This window comes from Lissotriton vulgaris, chromosome 8, assembly GCF_964263255.1.
Source record: "Lissotriton vulgaris chromosome 8, aLisVul1.2, whole genome shotgun sequence".
Taxonomy (NCBI): domain Eukaryota; kingdom Metazoa; phylum Chordata; class Amphibia; order Caudata; family Salamandridae; genus Lissotriton; species Lissotriton vulgaris.
This window is the reverse complement of record NC_141696.1, coordinates 730,789,624-730,812,762: the sequence shown is the minus strand read 5'-3', so window position 1 is coordinate 730,812,762 and position 23,139 is coordinate 730,789,624. Positions and strand designations below refer to the sequence as shown.

At 42.2% G+C, this 23,139-nt stretch overlaps 1 protein-coding gene across 1 annotated transcript in view; it reads left to right on the top strand.

Moving 5' to 3' along the window:
- CFAP47 (cilia and flagella associated protein 47) overlaps window positions 1-23,139 on the top strand; it is a 2,734,468-nt gene that overhangs the window by 976,995 nt on the left and 1,734,334 nt on the right. The window contains exon 42 of the mRNA XM_086934611.1: window positions 13,661-13,806. Coding sequence (XP_086790737.1) covers window positions 13,661-13,806 — 146 coding nt within the window. The remainder of the gene's footprint in view (window positions 1-13,660; window positions 13,807-23,139) is intronic.

The window sequence follows — 23,139 nt, the reverse complement described above, 5'->3', positions numbered from 1 at the left end:
TACCCCAAAATCCTTTGTTCTCTGAGGGAAGAGGGGCCTTTGCCCAGTCCAAACCAGTTCTGAAGCACTCTGTTTACCAGACTTCTCCTTTCCTTTCACAGTGCAGGGCAGAAACATCAGGCGCCCAACAGGAGGTGGAGCCAGCATTGTGGAAGGCAAGTACAGCCCTGGAGCACTTTGTTGACAGGATTCCCTCTCTTCCTTCACAGTGCAGGGCAGAGACATCAGACACACCACAGGGGGCGGAGCCAGCACAGTGGGGGGTGGCACAGTCCTATTCAGGTACCAGGGGAAACTCCTCCCACCCATCTAGATGCAGATCTCTCTATTCACTCCTGGGCTGACTCATTCTGTCTCCTGGAATCCCCCAGCCCTATCACTCAAACTCCAGACAAGGAATACACAACCTAGCAGAGGCAGGCTTGAAAGGGTAGGCAAGAAAATACCTACTTTTTAAAAGTGGTTTTCAAACACAGAATGTTAAAACCAACTTCACTAAAAGATGTATTTTATCATTCTGAATCCAGGCATACTAAACTCGAATTTTCACCGTGTTCTCTGAGTCAGCTAGGATTATAAACATGTAATAAACTAACAGCCCATTCTGGCCTATGGAGAACAGGTAGCCTTGCAATAGTGAAAAAACGAAAATGGCAGTAATTCACTATTAGGACATGCCACACACATCAGGGCTTGTCCTACCTTATACTTACAATGCACCCTGCCCTTGGGCCTACCATAGGGGTGTCTGATATGAATAAAGGGGAAGGGAAGGTTTAGTGACTGGCAAGTGGAGAAGTGTGGCTCACTGGTTAGAGCAGGCAGACCCTGAAGCAGAGGTCAGACCCGGGACCAGGGTTCAATTCCCGACGCGGCAGGGTCTTGAGCTCAAATGTCCACGGACTCGATAATTCTCGCTTCGGTGCCTGACCTAATCATGGGTTCACACTCTGCAACTCTGGGCATTAAGCTTGCTTAATCTCCGCAATGGCCCCCCGCGGCGGGATGCCTGGCTTTCACCTTGGGGATGCCCTGTAGGGGCTATCTCACAGGGAAAAGCCAGGACGGGTTCCCAAGGCAAGCGCTTAGAGACCCCTGGGTGATAAGCGCTATATCAATACAATACAATACAATACAAGTGGGTGCACTTGCCCAGTCAACATGGCAGTACCAGCCTGCACACAGGCTCTGCAATGGCAGGCCTAAGACACACTTTTACAGGCTGCTTCTGTGGGTGGCACAACCAGTGCTGCAAGCCCACTAGCATCATTTGGTTTACAAGCCCTGGGCACACTCAGTGCACTGTACTAGGGTCTGACCAGTAAACCAAATAAGCCAATCATGGAATCACTAATTATACATTCATTTATAATAGGGAGAGTATTTGCACTTTAGCACTGATCAGCAGTTGTAAAGTGCCCAGAGTCATAAAACCAACAAAAACAGGTCAGACAAAATATAGGAGGAAGGCAAAAAGTTCAGGGATGACCCTGCAAAAGGGCCAAGTCCAACACTGATGATGTCAGTGACATTGTTGTGATGCTGCGACCTGCACTGGGGAAGGGTGCGCCGATCGTCAAGTGCACAATGCACCGCCCGGCCTGCACCGCAGTTCCGATACCTGCAGTTATCAGCATTCCCGAAGTTGGCGATGGCGCCAAGTCCCTCACCACCAGCACCTGCCTTGCGTAATCGCGGCACCGATAATGGCAGAGAGTGACTCCATGGACTTCGCATGCAGTGTCACCTGAACTGACACCTCACTGCTGATGCTTCCGTCTTCCCCTGTCCTGCCTGTCCTGGATTTGACACGTCGCCTCCTCGTGGACACAATGCCTCGCCTCCCCATTGCAGCCAGGTAGCCGGCCTCAACCTTGGGCCCCAAGGCCTCGCATCCATGACGCTGTGCATCATCATAGACTTCGTTTCCAAGGTACTGTTTGTTTGGGGATCTGTGTGACTCTGTGCCCGACGCCGCGATCCTTGAGGTCAGTGCCATACTTTGGATTTATTGCTGTCACAACGTCACAATAGCCGCAGGTGGTGCTATTTGTTCTTTGTAATAACTGTTCTAAAGTCATCTCTTATTACCTGTGTGTTGGAGTTTTGTCGTTTTGGTCTTGTTGAGTTTAGATAGAGATACTTTATTTTTCTAAACTGGTGTGTTGTCCATTTGTGGTGTTATCACTGTGTTTCTGCGAGTGTTGGTGCAAACACTATACACATTGCCTTTGAGATAAGCCTGTCTGCTCGTGCCAAGCTACCGAGGGGGTGAGCAGAGGTTAACTAAAGTGAGTATCCCCCTTACCTTGACTAGAAGCAAGGGTCCATATTTGGACAAAAGTACCTACCTCTGCCAACTAGAGACCCCCATTTCTAACAATGCTTTGTATAAAATGTACCATTTACCTGTACATTTTCAGACATTTATTGAAGGAGAATCCCAAACCTTCCGTGCTGAACAGTATTTAAAGCACAACATGTTTTATAAATGTTACAGAAAAATTATGATCTAAAATGTAGATGCTGTAGCTAAATTTCTCCAGAAATCGTCTGGGTGAGACCACCCTATTATTTTGTAAATTGGTTTTAATATACATAAAAAATTGTCGTAAGTTATTGATTTTATGTGCTTTAAAACACAACTTTCGGCACTAGATTTTCCCTAAATCCATTCAACAGACTATATTTTGAGATTGCATGCAACAACCTTAGGAAGCAAAAACTGTAAGCACAAACTACATTGCTTTTATGTGAGATACTGCTATATTAGTTACTTTTGATAAGTACGAGAATTGGGCCAACAATCTTCTCCCTAAAAGGCTATCTCTTATACCACCACTTCAGAAGAAGCAGATGATCAGACCAGGGGCTGGTAGTGTAAAGTAATGGCTGGATGCATTTGTAGGGAAATATTGCGAGGTTTACATTGTCCTTAAAGGGAGCAATAACTTTATTATCACAGTAGTGTGAGAAAGTATATTGGATGAATAATGTAAACATTTCTTCTAAACGAGGATTCTACAAGTATTGGAGCAGATGTTTCAGACACTCACCCATAAAGTTTGACTCAGAATGTTCATAACACAGCAAAGTAGAATCCATTTTGGATGCCCTGATAGTGGCATCTGTATGCCATAAAGAGAACTCCACTAGCCATTGATCCATGTAACTCTATAAATGTATAAACTTGGGGCCTGATTTAGAGTTCGTGGATGGTTATCCCATCACAAACATGAAGCATATCCTTTCCCTCGAATTACAAATGTCATTTGATATAATGAATTTGTAATACGGTGGATGGAATATCTGTCACTTTTTTGACGAACCAACCCATCCGCTAAATAACTAAATCAGGCCCAAAGTTGTTAATTATTGTTCAGAAAAATACAATTATATATGGTGAATCAAGCAGCACCTCGTAGACTCAGTACAAGAACTTAAATGGAAACATTTAAAGACATACAATAATCCACAAGACACTACAATAATGAAAATGAAAAGCCAAACAACATGTTTAAGAGTCTAACATATACAATGACACTTTTATTCTTATTTTAAAGAATTTTTTTAGTCTAGCAGTCAATGCCATCCTAAGTAGAAGGTTATGTTTTCTTAAATATATCTGAATGTCCTCAAGTGTGGAATTGTTAAGTTTCTGTAGGCATGCTTAGGATATCCCTTAGTTTTACCACGCTCCTCTGCAACCTGAGTGCCCCCCTAGTAAGTCGTTTTTTTCAAAAGGACCACCCAGTGTCAGAAATAAAATAGACTGCCCTGAGGCGTATCAAAGGTGTTAATAGAAATTTGGAAATAATACTTTCACGACAAGAAGCTTTTGTGATTTTACCAGTGGTGGCACCTCCACTATAGCGCAAGAACATTATCCCCCTGCTGAGAGCCAGCGGAGGTAAACGGATAAAATAAAATTAAAATAAAACCATTTTATTATCATTTTTTTTTTATTTCCCCTCTAGATCCAGCCAAGTCTGGCCAGGGCAGGGCCATGATGATAGCAGGGTAGGACTAGTGCACACTGTAGATGCACGTGACAGTTTTGCCGGCTGTCTAAGGCCTGCCAAACCATCATGCGCACTTAGATCCCTCTCCACCCAGCTGTGCTGCACAGCTGGGTGGAGAAGAGGCACAGGCTCCTAGGACTTGAGCGAGCGCCCAACCAGCCTGATCAGGCTAATCACAGCGCTGCTTTCATGCTGCATTGCCAGTTTGGGAGCAGCGTCTTGATTGGCGCCTTGGAGCCATCACAGTGTGCTCCAGCCCGTGGGGAATAGAAGTTGGGACTGGAGCAGAAGAACTCCGAGACGGCGTCTGGCAGTGGCAGGTGAGAGCTTTTTTGGGGGGTTTCGTTATTTCCCCACACATCTCAAACCTCCCCACCCCCAACCCCACCACTTGTTATCAAGCGCAGCATTTTACATCTGCGTGCAGTTGAAATTGATCAGAATGAGATGTCAGTAATTAGGAATATATTTATTTGACCCATTGAAAAGAGGTTATTTGGGTTACAACATTTGGAAAAAGACAGGCTACAAATTTGAAAAATCATCTCAAAAGTACTAGCATCCAGGCCCATACAAAATCAGGGAGCTCGAACCAGAGACTCCAATTTATATCACTTTTCCATGTTGCCATCCATCGTAATTGGCTGTCAGCGTCATCCAAACGCCCATTTACTGGAGTGTTTGTTTATGAGCTGGGTGTGTAGTTTATTTTTTCTAATATCCTTTTTTTTAAAGATTATTCGTCATTTACTGGCACCTTGTTTTCAGAAAGCTACTTATTTTCTCTTAACTTCAGAAATGCTTGATATCTGTGCTTGCAATCAACAGGGAAAGAGGTTCTTATCAGCTCTCCAATGCGTGAGCACATTGATGAATTAGATTATGACTTTGAGATTTCAATTCTTGAGACAGGCATTTCAGTTTAATTGGGTCCTTGAATAAAATGGCTTTGCTGGGGGCTGGCCAGTCTCAAGGAGGCTGCAGCACTGCTTGCCATTCCACGCTTGTTCGGTTTCTTACAAATGCTTAATTCAATTCGTGTTTTTTTTTGTTTTTAATGACCGCGCGACCTCGCTTGTGAGGAAAGGATATAGACTTCAGAGAAACCATTTTGTTTTAAGTGGTTCGTCATTAGGTCATTAGAGATGTTTTTCAGAAAATATTGTTGTCTAGTGATTAACTCGACATTACCTTTTCGCGCCATTGGGTCAATTGGCGGGTCTCCAAGGAAGCAAAGACGTTTCGTTCTGATTGCTGGACTCTCGCAGACCAATGATATTATTCGATGCTCACACGCCATTTTAGAAGATTAATAAGAAATCTATAATGGAGGACATGGCCCGCAGTGTTGCAGCTTGGACAGTCTGAAGTTTGGTAATTGAGAGTATAAACTATCAATTAGAAAACTCTTCACGTGTATTTCGCAGGAAACAACTGGTTGGCTGTACTTTTGTAACCAATTAGTTTCTTATTTCTGCTTACAAACAGAGCACGTTTCAGAGCAGCACTCATGTCTGGATGGTCACAGACTTGCGCATTGGTCAGAAGCTGGCCTCGAAGTAATAAATCTAGGTGACCACAGTCAATTACAATCATTTCAGGCCTTGGGAGGCAATTATCCTTTACAGGAAGGACAATTTCTGATTTGCGGTTTACTCATGCACGTTTTACGTACCACATGGGCAGCAGTGGATATGGGGCCTGCAATTCATTAACCGACACATACAGTGTATGAGGGAATTAGTAGATTGGTAAATTGGCTTTACCAATCGCAGTGCTCCCATTTGCAGGTATCTATTGAACAGCTGTGAGAGAAATGGGAGGCAGAAATTGAGAGTTCTACACGTGAAAGAATGGGTGAGAACACTCTCTTATCCCCGCACAACACATGGCAATGCCAGATTTAAACTGATTCTGTTTTTTATGCTGCGCCAAGCTTATCTCTCTCCAGGCCGGATCTACAGAAGTTTCCCCGGGGTACCCGTCCCTTGTTCATGCTGTAGTTTGCCACCAGTGGACTTCTATCATATGATGTGGGATTGCCCATCCCTGACAAGTTTTTGTAATCGTGTCTTTCATGCTTTTGCTCCATCTACTGGTCTACCCCTCCAATCCACCTGGGAACATTGTGCACTCTGGATTTTCCGATGTACCCAGAGACGTAAATCGGCTCCCCAGTTCCTGGATCTCAGCCTTTTCCTGGCCAAGAAGGCTGTTATGAGTAGGTGGAAGGCACCGGCACACTCATCGGTGACTCTACATGGGCTCAAGCAGAAATTAAAGCCCTTTATGGAAAGGTGAGTAGAAGATTGCGTTAATAACCAATACTGGTGGACTGGAATTTGCTTTAGGCAACATTGGGTGGCAGCCCTGGAGACGACTCCTCACCATAACATACGCTTAAGCAGGATGCTAGAACATAATAATGAAATACATGTAGCATTAGTAGCTGAACCCCCTTACCTGATGAGCCTATTTTTCATCACGTTGGGTGCTACACACCGGGGACGTATTCTCCCTCTAACATCCAAGGATCCCTCTACTCACACAGAATTTCTGATACACCTGAGCACTGTTTCCTCAGCCCTTGCTCACCCACTTAGCCGGATACCCACATGATATAACAGCAATAACCCTCTTAGACACTACCCCCTGTATTCTACCACAACAGTCTTCACTTCTGGATTTCACTGCTAGGAGACTCTCAAGTCTATCAAAGTGTGTCTTTCAACAGGGACATCAATCACTAACAAGTACTTGCACAGTATTACTCTGTTATTTTACAATGCAGTTTGAATATTTAAAATGCTTTTGTTCCTCTTTTAAGTAGATGTAAAAGTGACTGATGAGTTGGGAGCATACATTTCTAAGTTTGAGAATTCGACTCTTTAAGTTCTGTGTTGTGGCAATGTTAGGTATTAACAGCTGCAGTTATCATTGCTTCTTCTGAGTGATCTCCACAGGAACAGCACTCCAAAAAGAAGTACGTAGAGAGTTTGCGATTTGGATCAACAATTGGCTATCATGTGTTTTTCATGGTTTGCGGCTGCTTGAATGGGTTGACCTCCAAGGCCATGGCATTTTGTGGATGGTCGCGTTGTCCCATTTGTGTCCCTGTTAGAATTTGTTGGTGGGATCAAGTAATCCTTTTGTTTAAACTGCAGATGCAACATGATTCTTAGCTTGAAATTTAGACCCCTTTTGTGTTCTTCGATATTATCTACTTTTCTGGCACAGTAACATTTTAATTGCTGATTTATGGTTACTGATTGCTGTTTGGGCATTAGCCTATCATAAAATAAATGCAATTGCTGTCAACTAATCTCGCTTGCAAATTCAATATTTTGGTTTGCTATCATGATAACTTGTTAGATTTACAGCCGTTTTTGTTGTTAAAATACAGCCACATGCACACAGGCTTTCTTAATTAGCTAAAAAACACTCTTCCTTTGTCTTTGAAGTTCAGCACCTTCAACATAAACCTGATATTCTGTATTGATTTCATAACACTCTTCGAGAGTACTGCTTAACTCCCCTAATGTAATGTGTTAAGCAAAGTGTTCCTTTTTACAGTCCCACTCCGACAGCTCCATCAGTCTGTCACAGATAGCATTGTATACAATACTCAATTGAGTCAATACTTGCTCAAGATTAGAAGGCTTTCATGTTCATCCCAGTTGCTTTCCTCTCATTGGTGGTTTTCCTCCCTTTCTGAGTTTGACCCTCCCTCAAGAGCTTTTTGCTGTCACCTTCTGTAAATGTGTCATCAATCAATCAATCAATCAATCAATCAGAGTTTTGTAGAGCACACTACTTAACCGTGAGGTCCTCAAGGCGCTGAAGCAGGGGTGTGTGAGCAGCTCCATTGGGGTCATCCAAAAGAACCAGGACTTGAGTCCTTACTGAATTGGTGCAGTTTCGGGCTTTGTCGGAGGAGAAGAGGGAGTTTGTTCCAGGTCTGGCTGCGAGGTAGGAAAAGGATCTTGCACCTGCTCTGGTCCTGTAGAACCGAGGGACAGTGGCTAAGACAAGGTCGGGTGAGCTGAGGTTTCTTTTGAGGGCGTGAAAGGTGATTTGGTAGTTGAGAGATTGTGGTCCGGTGTTGTGGAGGGCGTTGTAGGCATGTGTGAGCATATTGAAGGTTATTCTTCTTTCAACGGGGAGCCATTGGAGATCACGGTGGTGTTGGGTGATGTGGTCATGCTGTGAGATGTCGAGGATGAGTCTTGCTGAGGCGTTGTGGACAGTCTGGAGCTTGCAGAGAAATGTTTTATGTTGACTCCGGCACAGAGAGCATATCCGTACTCCAGTCTGATGGTGATGAGTGCATGAGTGATAGTTTTCCTGGAGTCGGGGGGGAGGGGGAACCACTTGATCGTCTTGCGAAGTATGTGGAGGTTGTTGAAGCATCTGGAGGATATGGCTTTCACGGAGAGTGAGGCGTAGAGTATGATGCTGAGGTTGCATGCATGGTCCATTGGGGTGGGTGGGTTTCCGTGGGCGGGGGCCACCAGATGGAGAAGGTGGAGCTGAGGATGAGGACTTCCATTTTCTTCACGTTGAGTTTCAGACAGCTATTGCTCATCCAGGTCGCGATGGCTTTCATACCTTCTTGGAAATTCCGCCTGGTGATGTTGTGTTCTTTGTTGAGAGAGAGGATCAGCTGGGTGTCATCGGCGTAGGAGATGATGTTGAGTCCATGGTTTCTGACGATGGGGGTAAAGGGGGCCATGTAGATGTTGAAGAGTGTGGGGCTGAGGGAGGATCCTTGGGTTACTCCACATCTGATCTTTGTCGGTTCTGAGAGAAAGGGCGGGAGTCTTATTCTCTGTGTTCTGCCTGAGAGGAAAGATTGTATCCAGTCAAATGCTATTCCCCCGAAGCCGGCATCATGGAGCCTGGTGGCTAGAGTGCGGTGAGAGACAGTTTCGAGGGCTGCTGATAGCTCCAGGAGGATGAGAGCTGCTGTGTGGCCTTGATCAAGGCGGGCGGGGATGTCATGGGTGGTGGCGATAAGGGCGGTCTCAGTGCTGTGGTTTTTATGAAGTGTGCTAGCTGGGTGTTGACTGCCTTTTTGATGACTTTTGCGGCAAAGGGGAGCAGAGAGGTGGGCCTGAAGTTCTTGAGATCTATTGGGTCTGCAGAGGGCTTCTTTAGGAGGGGGGTGACTACGCGTGTTTCCCATCGTCGGGCAATGTGGGGGTCTCGAGGGAGCAGTTGACAATTTGGCATAGCTCTGGTGCGATGGCAGTGGTGGCCCTGTGAAAGATGTGCAGCAGTAGATAATCCGGAGTGGGTGCTCTTAATTGTTTTTATGGTGTCTTCTGTGGTGAGAGGGCTCCAGCTGAGAAGGGTCTGTTGGGTGGCATTGGTGGGGGGGTCGGGGTTGAGGTAGTATCATGGTTTTGGTCATCAAATTTGTAGTTGAGCATCTCGATCTTGAGGTGAAAGGAGGAGCTGAGTTTGTTGAAGAGGTCTTGGGAGCGAGGGGCGTCAGTTTTTTCGCTGTTGGGTTTGGCGAATTCCTGTATGATAGTGAAGAGTTCCTTGGAGTTGTGGCCGCTGGCGAGTATTCTGTCTGGGATTACGTTTTTTTTGTTGATTTGATGAGTGGTGATGTGCTGTGATAGCAGCTTTGTAGGCAAAGTGTGCTTCTGGGGTTCTGCTGTTTTTTCCATTTCTTCTCCAGTGGTCAGCAGGAGCGCTTGGATTTGGGGCGATCTGTGGTGAACCAGTTGGCTTTCTTTTTGTTTCTTCGCATGGTGTTCTGTAGGGGGGGGCGATAGTGTTGGTGCAGTTGGTGATCCATTGGTGGAGGTTGCTTGCTGCTTTGTTGGCGTCTGTCGTAGTAGGGGAGGGAGTGCAGGTTAGGGTGGAGGTGAGGTGTTCTTCGGAGACTTTGTTCCAGCTTCTGTGTGGGGGGCAGAGTGTGTGCTTGTGAGTGGTGGGTCGTGAAGGAGAAGTGGATGCAGTGGTGGTCTGTCCAGAGCCGTTCCTTGGTGTGGCTGGAGCAAATGTTGTTTCCTCCGGCGAAGATGGGGTCGAGTGTGTGTCCTGCTGTGTGAGTGGGGATGGAGATGAGTTGCTTGGATCCTACGTTGGTGAGGTTCTCCAGGAGGGTGGGGGTCATAAGTCTGTGGAGTAGCATAATTTCTCTGGAGGTGTTCTAAAACACAGGTATCACCCGGCTAGTTACAAATGAGAGCTTTTCACTATCTGTAGATTTTGTCATTCATCTGTGGAGTGGCACACTGCCTAAGGGGTCATTTAAAGCATTGGGATCACTGTGTTATTCAGAGTTAATGACTTTCATTTGAAAAAAGCAGTGGAATCCAGTCCCTCTATTGTCGAGCTGACAACAACAACCATTGACACTGTCAATCAGTATAGTTTGTTGTATTCAGCGATATAATTGCAGTATGTGCTGTTGCTAGTCAAAGAATTTTCATTAATGCAATGCAAATTGGCTTTTGGTCACAATAGTATAGCATTTACATAGCTATTGCCGCTTTAGAATTTCAGTTTAGAAGCTCCACATGCCTAAAAGTATTATGATCCTCCTCTTTGGTATGCTTTTTATTTACCCCAAAAGGTGCAGACGTTTAAGTGAACTGTCCTGATCTGAACCTGCTGCTGGAGGGTTGCACGCAAACCTTGATATCGGTTGCAAAAGTCAATGAGGTATCTCCCCAATTAAAAGAGGTATTGCCGGTAGTGGCTGGTGTCAGGACAAGCAGAGAGGGGGGTGGTTGACTAACAGGAAAAAAAAAAGAACTCACCTGCTGCCCGACACATTGCCACTCAGTACAGGCTCCTAGACTCCCCTACGGCCGATCCAGATGCTGCTTTCATGCTGCTAGCAGCATGAGAGAAGTGCTGGAAATGGCTGGAGTGGCCAGGATTTTGCTCTCCCAGAGAGCCTGTGCCTGCTGTCTCCAACCCGGCAACGCAGCTCGGGTTGGAGACTTCTCAGTGCACATGTCAGTATGGTCGTCCTAAGATGCCCTGCCCTACAGGCATGCACACTGAGAGCATGCCCACCACTCCCCCTCAGTGACTGTCATCGCGATGGCCTCACCCCCAGGACTCAGCCCTTAGAAGAACTATAAAACAAAAAAACTATTTTATTATCGTTTTATTTCTCAAGTTTTCAGGCAGGTGGCGGGGGGGGTGATGCCTCTACACCATAATGGAGGAGCCGCTGCTGAGTATTGTGTTGTCTGACACTTCCTTGAGGGGGAGGACATCATCAGCAGATAAGCTCATCAATTGGGAATACTTTGAGTCTATTTTCTAGGGGACCCTGAGCAAACCCACTCAACCTTCTGTTCCGAATGGGACACATTTTGTATTTATCTCTGCTAAGATAGGTTACATTCAAATAGAAGATCAAGAGGACATGCTCAGTGAAAAAGAAAAACATTTGCCAAATTCTGGCCACAAAAACTGAGGAAATTGACCTCTGCAATGAAAGTGACTAATGAAATATCATGAAAAGTAGAAAAGTAAATATTAGAGATAACCCAGTAGTGTCATGTTTTGAAGACTGTTCAGTATTGCCGGGTCTTAAAGCCAGGAGAACACCACCATTCTTAATGGCATGATGTTGTGGGTCACTAAGAGCAATTTTTTAATTATCAGACAAAAATATTAGGTCTTAACATATGTAAAAAAAACAAGACAACACGTAGGCTATGAAAGATGCCACTCTATCCTCCACTCCTAACCTACAATTCATAGCTTCCTTCTATAAGTAACCTACTATACCTACTTATCATCCCTAATTTACGAAAACCGTCTATATCTACCATACTTACCAAAACTAAATATCTATCTATAATATCTGCCATACTTTACCTAACCAACCATACCTAAAATAACTAGCCTCTCATAACTTCCATACAGGACCTACATATTATGCCTACTTACCTGCAATACTCACCTATCTGGCTTAACGTGGTTTAACTAATTTAGCATTCCTGCCAAAGCTACCCTACCATAACTACCTACCGGTCATACCTAGCCTATCATACCCACTTGCCATACCTATTAAATCTACCTGCCACACATACCTACTGTCATTTCCATACTGTCTCCCAGAATCACTGTAACTTAACTACCATACCTTACCTACCATACGTAACCTTCTAGCCTATCATACAAAGCCTACCTGCCCTTTTGAATCTATCATATCATGCATATCTCCACCTCTGCAGTCCATATATTTTACACCAGCCCTGAGATGGCAGTTTTGTTAAAAAACATAAGTAGTAAGTTGTGACTATGGGATCTCTAATTGCGTCTTATGAGGCAGCACCCTATAGAACGTACTTGTATCTAACTTGAGGGACCTTTAGTAACGATCTAGGTTACTGCAGCCTGCATCAGTAAAGGGCAGATTGAATCCTCTACAGGACATGAAAATGTAAATGTGATGTGTGTGTCTTTAAAATAGCTGCACCTATCGGCTTTACCTATTGTTGTGTTTTTTTTTTAATGAGTAGGCTCGAATGATCATAGCTATGCTTAAGGTTTTCCAGCAGGTTACATTGAGCTTTTTGTACAGTAGAGGATAAATGGAAATATTATATTTTGAATCTAGTTAGTTTTTAAGTTAATACCTAGCTGCATGATGTGACGAGGCATTGCTTTTTTTGGCTTTCAAACTGCTTTTTCATAACTTCCAAGCTATGGCGGATTTAGTCTGTGACGTTTCCTCCTATCCTTACCTAATACCCAACAACTTGTTGCATTCTTGGGCTTGTAGTTTCAGTTAGGGGTGTGTGAAATTCTCATAATTTGCATTTGCTTAATTACATGAAATCACAGCAAAAGTAAGGGAAATGATTTTTTTTCAGTGTGAAATGTATCCTCAGGCTCTTTTTGGCTGCCCGACTGCATTTTGCCCAAAAAACACAAACGCTGCAAATACCAGCCACTTGCATTCTGGTCAATTGCATTGTTCCTGGGCTCTCCTGCTAATTGTTTTGCCAAAATCACTGAGTGATCATGCAATGTGGAGTAATAGCATTATTTTGGGAATTTCACATAACAAGAGTAATGCGAAATTACGCGAGAATTACACCACCATGAAGGAAATTTCAACCGGACCTATTTTAAATATTTAAATTGTAAATCTGGGCATAAAAATCCAAGCAAGCCTAGTGGTGTTGGCTTTAAAATATAAGCGAGGACTGGCTGAAGATTTCAAACATGGCACAGGGCATCTCGGAACAACAGAGAGATTGAAGCTATATTATACGAAATAAAATACCCCTCGCTATGGTAGTCACCTCATATTTCCGTGGCTTTATAATGGCACTCAGCCTGTGATCACCTGCCAATATATTGCCAGGTCCTTCTCTGTGGCCTGCATTATTTTCCTGTACTGTTGGGAGTACTTTGTGGCATATAATATTGAATTTGGAAATGCAAATCTCTTATTATATACAAATAAGTTTTGTTCCTGATTTTCAGAACTTTGCTATGAATTTAATATGTTTTACATGTACGTTCATTTAAATGTATCTTAAAGGTGGATCTACAAAATGAAGCTATTGAGTAATTTCTAGTTTGCTGCAGGTTTACTCCTACCCATTTTCCTTAGTTTTCACCAAACTAAAATTCTGTTTTGGCAGCGGCTGAACAGGGACATTTGAGGGAGTTTTTCTGCTCGGCGGAGTCCCTCCAAATAGACGCAGCACTGCCGGCTTCCTTGAAAGTTGACTTTCTTCCGTTTGACATGAGGAGGCGCTACTGCACCATCATTCTGATGAACAAAAAGGTAAACATGATTAATGCACTTGATTGCTTTATGTAAAGTGACTTGCTGCTTGATATATGCTGTGCCTGAGGGTCACAAGTTCGAATCCCAGTAAGGCCAACCCAGCCTTCCATCTCTTAGAGGCCAGTACATTCAGTGCCATTGACTTGGGTGATAATGACACCTGATATTTACAGCAAACTACAAAGTATGAGATATAGTGTTGTATAAAGACATGTTTTTTGAGTGATGTGCCACAAGATATTAGTAGGTATCATTAAATCTATCATTCTAGAAATACAACACAGGAAATTCATACAGAAATGCATTTTTGACAACCACTTGGGTGGTCTTATTTGCTGTATGTAATGCTTAGAAGGAATTCCACTCTCTTGAAGTTTACAGGTACCTACTTATCTTTCTAAAAAAAATGCCAGAGTTAGGCCCAGCAGTTAGGGAAACATTTTAAAAACACAGTAAATAGAAAAATAGTCTCCTGTTCAATGCTTTATAAAATAGGAGTTTGAATAAAAGTGTTTAAAACGATCGTGCTATGAAATGGACGGAAGAAACATTGAAAATGAGAAATTAGGCTTTTAAGTTCACTATTTCCACCCTCCCTCCCTACTGGAACGTGAACAGCCTTCTCAGTGCCCCTGCTGTTAGCTCTGGGCCTTAAATTTCTGTGGTGGAAAGTAAGAGACACCAGATGGAAATGTCCTTGCTGGGGCTTTCCATATGTCTGTGGAGGAGGGGTGATGCTCTTTTAAATACAGCCACCAGGCTCCATGATGCCGGCATCCGAGGAATAGCATTAGACTGGATACGATATTTCCTCTCAGGCAGAACACAGAGAATAAGATCTGCCTTTTCTCTCAGATCCGACAGAGATCAGAAGCAGAATACCCCAAGGACCCTCCCTCAGCCCCACACTCTTCAACATCTACATGGCCCCCCTCGCCACCATCGTCAGATACCACAGATTCAACATCTTCTCCTAAGCCGATGACACCCAGCTGATCCTCTCCCTCACCAAATAACCCAACATCACTAGGCACAATTTCCAAGAAGGTATGAAAGCCGTCGTGACCTGGATAAGCAGCAGCTACCTGAAACTCAACGCTAAGAAAATGGAAGTCCTCATCCTCGGCTCCACCCTCACCATCTGGTGGCCCCCGCCCTTTTTAGAAGCCCACCCACCCCAACAGATCACGCATGCAACCTCGGCATCATACTCTACTCCTCACTCTCCATGAAATTCCAGATCAAAGCCATATCCTCTGCATCTTCAACACCTTCCGCATACTTCACAAGATGTGGAAAGTAAGAGACACCAGATGGAAATGTCCTTGCTGGGACTTTCCATATGTCTGTGGAGGAGGGGTGATGCTCTTTTAAACACACATGTTATGAACAATATGTCGGTGTGGTCTAAGAATGTAATCTGTAAGTTAGTATGAGCAAAATGTCAAGTTTTTGGAACTGTAGAATTGACAAAATGTTTGTAAAAAATCCACCAGGGTTCCATTTTGTTCCCTTACTTCAATTGTCCTTGCTTAGTCTGGAGGTTGCTTATGACTGGGGTGTGGAACTCAGTGCTTAATTTGTTAAAGAATGATCGTCAGTGACCAAAGCTTAATTCAGAAACCCTCTTCTGGTGCTATTAAAAGTCAGTGCGCAGAATCCCAAGGGTTGTTATCGGGAATTCTCCTCACGCCTCTTTAATACATTACCAGATACTCCCTGTGCCTTTATTTCACTCTCGCAGGATTCTGCTTCATTCGTTTGGAACAGGTTTTCGGTCTTTCTCTTCCTCCTTCTTTCCCTCCCTTTTTCAGTGTTTTTCTGTCACCGATCTCGGGAAATATCCAATCAGGAAAAATAAGTGCTGGTCCCCAAAATTAAGTGCTGGTGCCCCCCCTACCCCACACTGGCAACCACCAGCTCAAATTAAGCACTGGTGGCACTCGTTTTAATAGCAGACATGAACGCACCTACTACACCCATGAAAAAGAAGCTAGGAATTGAGTATTTTTTTGTTCTGAAAATATTATCGGTGTAATGTGGTCCTCAGTGGCTGTGCGTAAGGTGTGCTGCATCCCAAGTGTCTCTATGTACTTGGGGTGTGCTTTAGGGCAAGAACAGGTTTTCCATGCCTGCTTACAACCTGTGTGTGAGAGTGGACTGGGGGATGGAGGAAAGAACTGGGATCTTTGCTTGGTTCTCAGTCTTATGAAAAAAGTACTACATTTATCTGAATGCTTCCGTCTAATTAACAATTTCTAAGTGTCTTGAAATATAGAAGGAAATATTTCAACGTTTATCTAACTTCCAGTCTGATTTCAATTATAGTTTATTTAGAAATTATCTTCACAGATAGGTTAAGAATGTGGAATTTCATTTCTTTCCTTCTTTCTTGGTTTATGTTCAAGGCTTCATCCTAGTTTTTGTGATGCCAAATTCTTCTATTCTAAATGTCTCCAATATTCCAAGTTCTTGCTTCTTTTATCTATCTATGGTTACCTGAAGTTTTTGTATGGTAACTTTCAGGTTCAGATTGACTTTGTGTCTAATCCTCAATATCCCACCAATCCGAGTATTCTTTACTTCTAATGGATGTTCTGTGCCAGAGAATCCTTAGGGTAAGCATCTTGCCAGACCCCTATATTTTTCACAGTAATGTTGTGTCCCTGGCAGCAGGTGGCGTTGTTCGGGTCAAAGAATTGAGAGCAAGGAACAACCATAAGTGACAAGGCAGCTCCAAAATTAAAGTTATCATGCTCCTGGAAGGCTGTTTTTTTCCTATGCTTCTAGAGATCCAGGACCCAGAGCTGCAGAATTTCCTCAACTTTTGTTTTCAACATTTAAGCATATTGTTTCTGAAGGTATCTCTTATGAAATCTACAGGGCTGTGTCATATTGCAAACAGATGTCTATCACAGCCAATCAGCCTCTACTGCCTGTGCAGATTGTTTGGACCTATGTCATCCGAATTGTGTGCCCAAATCCACCCCAAGAGTGTTTTAGAGAGAGGCACTGTAAACTAGTTTTGACCTTGATGAAGGAGAATTAGTCTTCCTCCAAATAAACATAATAAACACTATTATAAGTGTTTGAAATTAGGATAAAAAGTACAAGAGTTCCAAAGAGTGGTTTGTGTCCTTTTCTAATCCTGTGCTGACAGTTGAACTTTTCGAACAGTTAAGCTTTCTTTCGACTGAAGCCGCCACCCATCAAATTTAATCTTTTCAAGAAGATGTGCTGACAGTCTTTGAGGTTCCTGTGCAACCTTTGGATCCTCCACTGTCCCGCTACCTCATTTGTGTTGATTGACGCCACTCCGGTGGCAGGGACTTTGACTTTGGCCCTGGCCTGTCCTAATCCAATTTGTGAATCCTCAAAATACAAAACTTTCTCAAAGCAACAGCGATGCCTCTGGTGCAGTCACCAAGAAAAATGTATATGCGTCCTAAGGTGATTTTGCAACTTATTTTACATTCTTTGAGGTCTAAACCACCATCAACCCATCTACAGGAGAAGGAAATCCCTTAAATTCCACCCATCACTATATATGAACCTACTTTCTTGTTTTGTTTTTTTAGTTTAAAAAGCTTTATTGAATGAAAATAGGCAGCATAAAACATCATTACATATGTAAGTAAAACCAAAGAAATATAATGCATCAAGTAATAAGAAACAATTGAAAAACAAGCCCCAATAAAGGGGAAAACACTGTACCAATAAACAATGTTTTTGTGGGTATTTTTCATAAAGGGGGGAAGAGAAAGGAAAGAGGGGGAAGAGAGGGAAAAACAGCAACATTAGAAAATAAACTCAAAAACTAAAATTTTGGCAAATAACAATAAAGGAAGAGGAAAGAACAACGAACTGGTCAAGGAGTGTGTCTGGAGAGATAACCAGTTAAAGGAGACCATAATAAATCTCTTTTGATTAATAAAGGTACAGTTGTTGCATAAGCATGATCAAGTCTGTGGTGATGACATAACAAATTCCACCAGGCAGTATAAGCAATTTTTGAAGTATCTTTCCAATTGGTAGTAATTATTTGAAAGGAAATTGCTATGAAAAGATCAATACATTTACGAACATGACATTGAACATTCCATATGGGAGCCATCAGCCAACCCGCCCAGAAAAATGTGGACAATCTCTAATGGAACATCAGTAGATAAAATATTGTTAAGTGTAGACCAAATACGAGACCAAAGTGTTTTGACCCTAGGGCAGTGAAAAAACATGTGAATAAAATCGCTATTATCACAAGAGCATGACCAACACTTTTTAGAATCCAGTAATTTAAATTTACACAGGTCAGAAGGGGTATAATAAAGCCTATTATAAAAGAAATAAAAAGTCTGTGTGGTACTAGCTGAGCGAGAGACTGTAGGTACTTTAGACCAAATAGAGTCCCAGATTTGTGGAAAAAAATCTTGGCCTAGATCCAATTCGCATAAAAGTTCTAATTTAGATTTAAGCCTTTCAATAGGGGAAGGTGATAATAGTTTATAAATAGCTGAGGCTCTAAAGGGAGTAGTAAAATCTGGTGGGGAAAAAAGGGGGAGAGCATCAGAGGAAGAAGGAATGTTCTGCAAGATAATGGAAGATAGGGTATGAGTAAGTGTTAGGAAATGAGAAGAATGCGTATTAGATGTACCAAAGGAGTCACATAGATCTTGGAAGGTTCTTAAGAAGTTATCATTGAGCAAGTGATTATAAGTAATGATTCCTTTATCGATCCATTCCTTCCAAAAAAGTGCTCTGTTATTGATCTTGAGGAATTTATTAGTTTAGAAGAAGATAAGAAAGAACGAAAAAGTTAAAGTGTTAGGGCCTTGGAGTGCTTAAAAACAGGGGATATAAATCTTGTAGGAGGTTGAGATAAGCGGGTTGCTGTAAGGAATGAAAAGGGAGCGAGTTGAGCCAATTCTATAGATCTCCAAGCCGTTAAAGGAAAAGAAGACGCGTCCGTAAGAAAAGGCCAAATCTTTTTAAGTGTGAAGGCAGAGTGAAAACGGGAGATATTAGGAAAATTAACGCCACCTAAGTTCTTCGGTTGTTGAAGACGGAAAAGGGAAACCCTAGCTTTGCGATTATTCCATAAAAATGTCGGTAGAAGGCGATTAATGGATTTGAAAAAGTAGTGGGGAAGGGAGATAGGAAGCTTAGAAAGATAAAAATTAACAATAGGGAGCAACATAATTTTAATAGTCGACAATCGGCCCCACCATGAGAGAAAAAGGGGGGACCAACGTTCTATGAGAGAAGAGATTTTCTTAAGTATATCAGAATGATTAATTTTGATGGTCTCTCTAATGGTATTGGCATAGAGAATACCCAAACATTTGATAAATCCAGGAATCCATTCAAATCCAGAGCCCTCGAATATGTAAGGAAGGCAAAACTTGTTAAGGGGAAGGACCTCAGATTTATCAATATTAAGTTTATAGCCAGAAACCAAAGAATAATCGCGAAGTAAGGAGAAAAGTGCAGGTAGTGAAACAATAGAATTTGAGATATAAAGTAAAATATCATCCGCATAAGCAGTAAATTTGATTTCAACATCCTTGTAGACAAATCCAGAATAAGAAGGAGACCGCCTTATTTGTTCCAAGAAAGGTTCTAAAGCGAGAATGAAGAGGAGAGGGGAGAGAGGGCAACCCTGTCTGGTTCCTCTATGAAGGGAAATGTAATCTGATTGTGCACCATTAATCCAAATAGAAGTTTTAGGGTCAGAATATAATAATTGAATATACTTAATAATGGTGGGACTGAATTCATGCCATCGAAGTGCTCCGGATATAAAATCCCAGTTGACTCGATCAAAAGTTTTTTCAGCATCTAACGTGATCGCTGCAGTGGGAGAATCCGTCTTTGCGGCTAGATGAATGATATTAAGAAGGGTTCTTGAATTGTCAGTGATAGACCTACCTTTAACAAAACCGAATTGCTATATGTTTACCAAATCAGGGAAAACTGTATTAAGACGGATAGCCAAAAATTTTGCATACATTTTGCAATCAGTATTTATAAGAGAAATGGGCCTATAGTTTTTACAGAGGGAGGGATCTTTGTCTTTTTTAGGAAGTAGCCAAAGCATTGCCTGTGTGAAGGAACCTCTAGATTCGCCTGTGGCAAGGAAGTGGTTAATTTAATTGAGTAAATGTGGAACTAAAACTGATTTAAAATGAAGAAAAAATCGCACTGTGAATCCATCCGGACCAGGAGTTTTATCCTTGGGAAGAAGAGAAAGCGCAGCAAGGATCTCCCTCTCTGAAATAGGAACATCAAGGGAAGAAAGGTCAACAAGGGTGTTAGGGGATTTAGGGATAGAATGAAAAAGGGAATCAATTTGCTCAGGGGTGGGGTTAGATTCCGGTGTGTAGAGGGAAGAATAATATTGAACAAAACATTCAAGAATCTTAGCGTCTGAAGACTGAGAAATTCCCTGAGAATCCTTAATAACAACAATCTTAGACTTCTGCTTCTTGATTTTAAGGTAATTGCAAGCGATTTACCTGTCTTATTACGTCCACCGTATATTTTAGCATTGAATTTAAGAAGCTGGTTAGAGGCAGAATCCCAAGAGTGCTTATTATACTGCATCTTAGCTTTGATAAGGGAGGATAATGAGTCAGAGGAATTAGTAGTAAAATAAAGATGTTCAAGGTCCTTAATTTGTTTAAGAATGTGAGATGCTTGGTTAAGTGCCTTCTTCTTCTTAAGGGAAACAAAGCCTATACACAACCTCGAGCAGCGGCCTTGAATGTATCCCAGAGAAAGTGAAAATCAGAGGCAGTATTTAGAGTATTACGAAAAAATTAATCCATAAAATGTGTGAAATGATCGGTGAAGTGGGGATCAAGCTGTAATGAGTTATTGAAGCGCCATCGACGAGAGGAAGGGATGAGGGAAGGGTAATCCATATCTAAGATGACGGGAGCGTGATCTGAAATGAGAATAGAGCCAATTTCAGAATTGGTCATAAATTGAAAGGCATGGTGTGAGAGAAAAATGTAATCAATTCGGGAGTAAAAAGCATGTACCTGAGAAAAAAAAGAAAATTCTAAAGAATCGGGATGGGATATTCTCCATGAATCAATTAGGTCTCTAGAGGAGATGGATTTATGAAATGATTTTTGCATTTTAGTGGGGACATATCGCACTTGAGATTTGCGATCCAAAAAAGGATCCATTAATTGGTTACAATCACCCCCAACAATCAAATCTTCACTCACATGAGAAAAAGAAGAGAAGAAAAATCATTCCAAAAGGATAGGTCAACACCATTGGGGCCATATACATTACAAAAGGAAAGATGAACATTGTTTAAAACACTATCTAAAAACAACCATCTACCATTAGAATCAGAAATTTCATTTTGTATTTGAACAGACGATTTATGAAATAAAATGATAACACCATTTTTGTTATTAACAGCCGGCGAACAATAGGCTTCTCCTACCCATTGTTTACGCAGCGAAGATAAATCCTGTAAAGAAAGATGCGTTTCCTGCAATAAGGCAACTTGACATTTCAGACGAGCAAGATGAGATAAAATACATTGCTTTTTAATAGGGTTTCGAAGACCCTTAACATTCCAAGAAATGATATGAAGACCATTCATAATAGGAAAGGAAGGTAAAATAGGAGAGAAAGCATAGACCAGTTAAGAAAGAAGGAAGTAACAGAGGTAAAGTTGGAGGGAGAAGTAAAAAAGAGAAAACTGCACTTTATATCAGTGGAATAGAAACAAAGGAAAAGTAGCCACCACTAATGTGAGAGCCAAATTACACCAGGAAAACAATAGAAGACAGCAATGGAGAGTACCAAGAAAAAAGAAGAAAAGGTGAAATAAAAAACTGTTTCCAAAGAGAGAGAAGTGGAGGGAAGTGAAAAGAATAATGAAGAGAATGAGAGAATCAAAGGGAAGGAGAGAGGAGGAAGAAAGAGAAAAGAGAAGATAAGAGATGGAAAAAGAAGGAGAGGAATGGGAGACAAAAACTCCTGAGAGATAGTGTAAAAAAAAAGATGACAAAAAGCCGGATGACTTTAGCCATTAAAGACAAATAAACAAAGGACAATGAAGTGGGAAGGGGAGCAGCGAAGAACAAGATAACCGCACGAGCAGAAGAGAAGAACGACTATATGGTCACCAAAAATAAACAATGATAGAGAGAAAAAAGAAAAATGAAAAGGTCTAAAGACCACAAGTAACCATTTAAGACAAATGAAGGGAACTTACCAAACAATTGGAAAGGAGGGGCAGCGAAACGAAAGGCACAATACAGACATCGGAGCAGCACAAAAATGGATTGAACAACAAGAACTACGAAGGAGGAACCTGTAAAACAAGAAAGAGAAGAACAGGAACAGCATTACAACAGGGAACAAGATACTGAACAATATAAAACCAACAAACATGAAGACATAAAAGTTAGGGTTTGCTGAGTTCCATGGATTCCTCTTTATGAGTATGGATAAATTTCCGAAGGTCAGCCGGATCTTCAAAGCTGAAAGTTCTTTCCTTGTAAGTTACTTTGAAAAACAGGGATGGGTAAGGCCATATCGGGCATTCATCAATCGAAGAGCAGGTCGCAAATCCAGAAACTCCTTCCGTCGCCCCGCAGTCGGTTGAGAGACATCTTGAGTGATGAAAACTTTATGTCCAGGCCAAAGCAACTGCTTATGCTGTTTAGCAGAATGAAGGATAGTCATGAGGTCTGAATAAAGAAGAAAGTAAGCAATAATGCCTCTGGGTTTTGAAGCGGAAGAAGAATTCCTTGGTCCAAGACGATGAGCCCTTTGAATTTTTACATCCAGGTGCTTAGGTATACCAGTATTAGGAAGGACTTGAGTCTTCAAAAATTGGATGATATCAGACCCCTTCTAACCTTCCGGAATACCATAAACTGTCAAATTATTGCACCGGTTTCGATTTTCCAAATCCTCAGAGATTTTTTTGAGCCAGGTCAACTTCCTTGGTAAGGGTGGCTACCTTGGATACAACATCTTGAGCATCACTGATCTTTTGCTCTATATCAGATAGTCTCAAGTCCAGACTAGACCAATTATCATCAAGTCTCTGAAGAGTTGAAGTAGTATCAGTCATGAAGGGGCGTATGACACGTAATTCCTCCATAATATCCTCCAGCGTAATGGGAAGTGGGGACTTAGATGGAGATGGCGGATCTTTTTAAAGTCATTTAGCATTAGCTGCTGAATCTTTGCATGTAGCAGAGGCAGTGCCATGAGCCTTGGAAGTGTGCGGAGGTTCCATATTGGTACGAAGACGCAAAACAGCAACAAGACCAAATGGTGAGAACAATAAGGAAA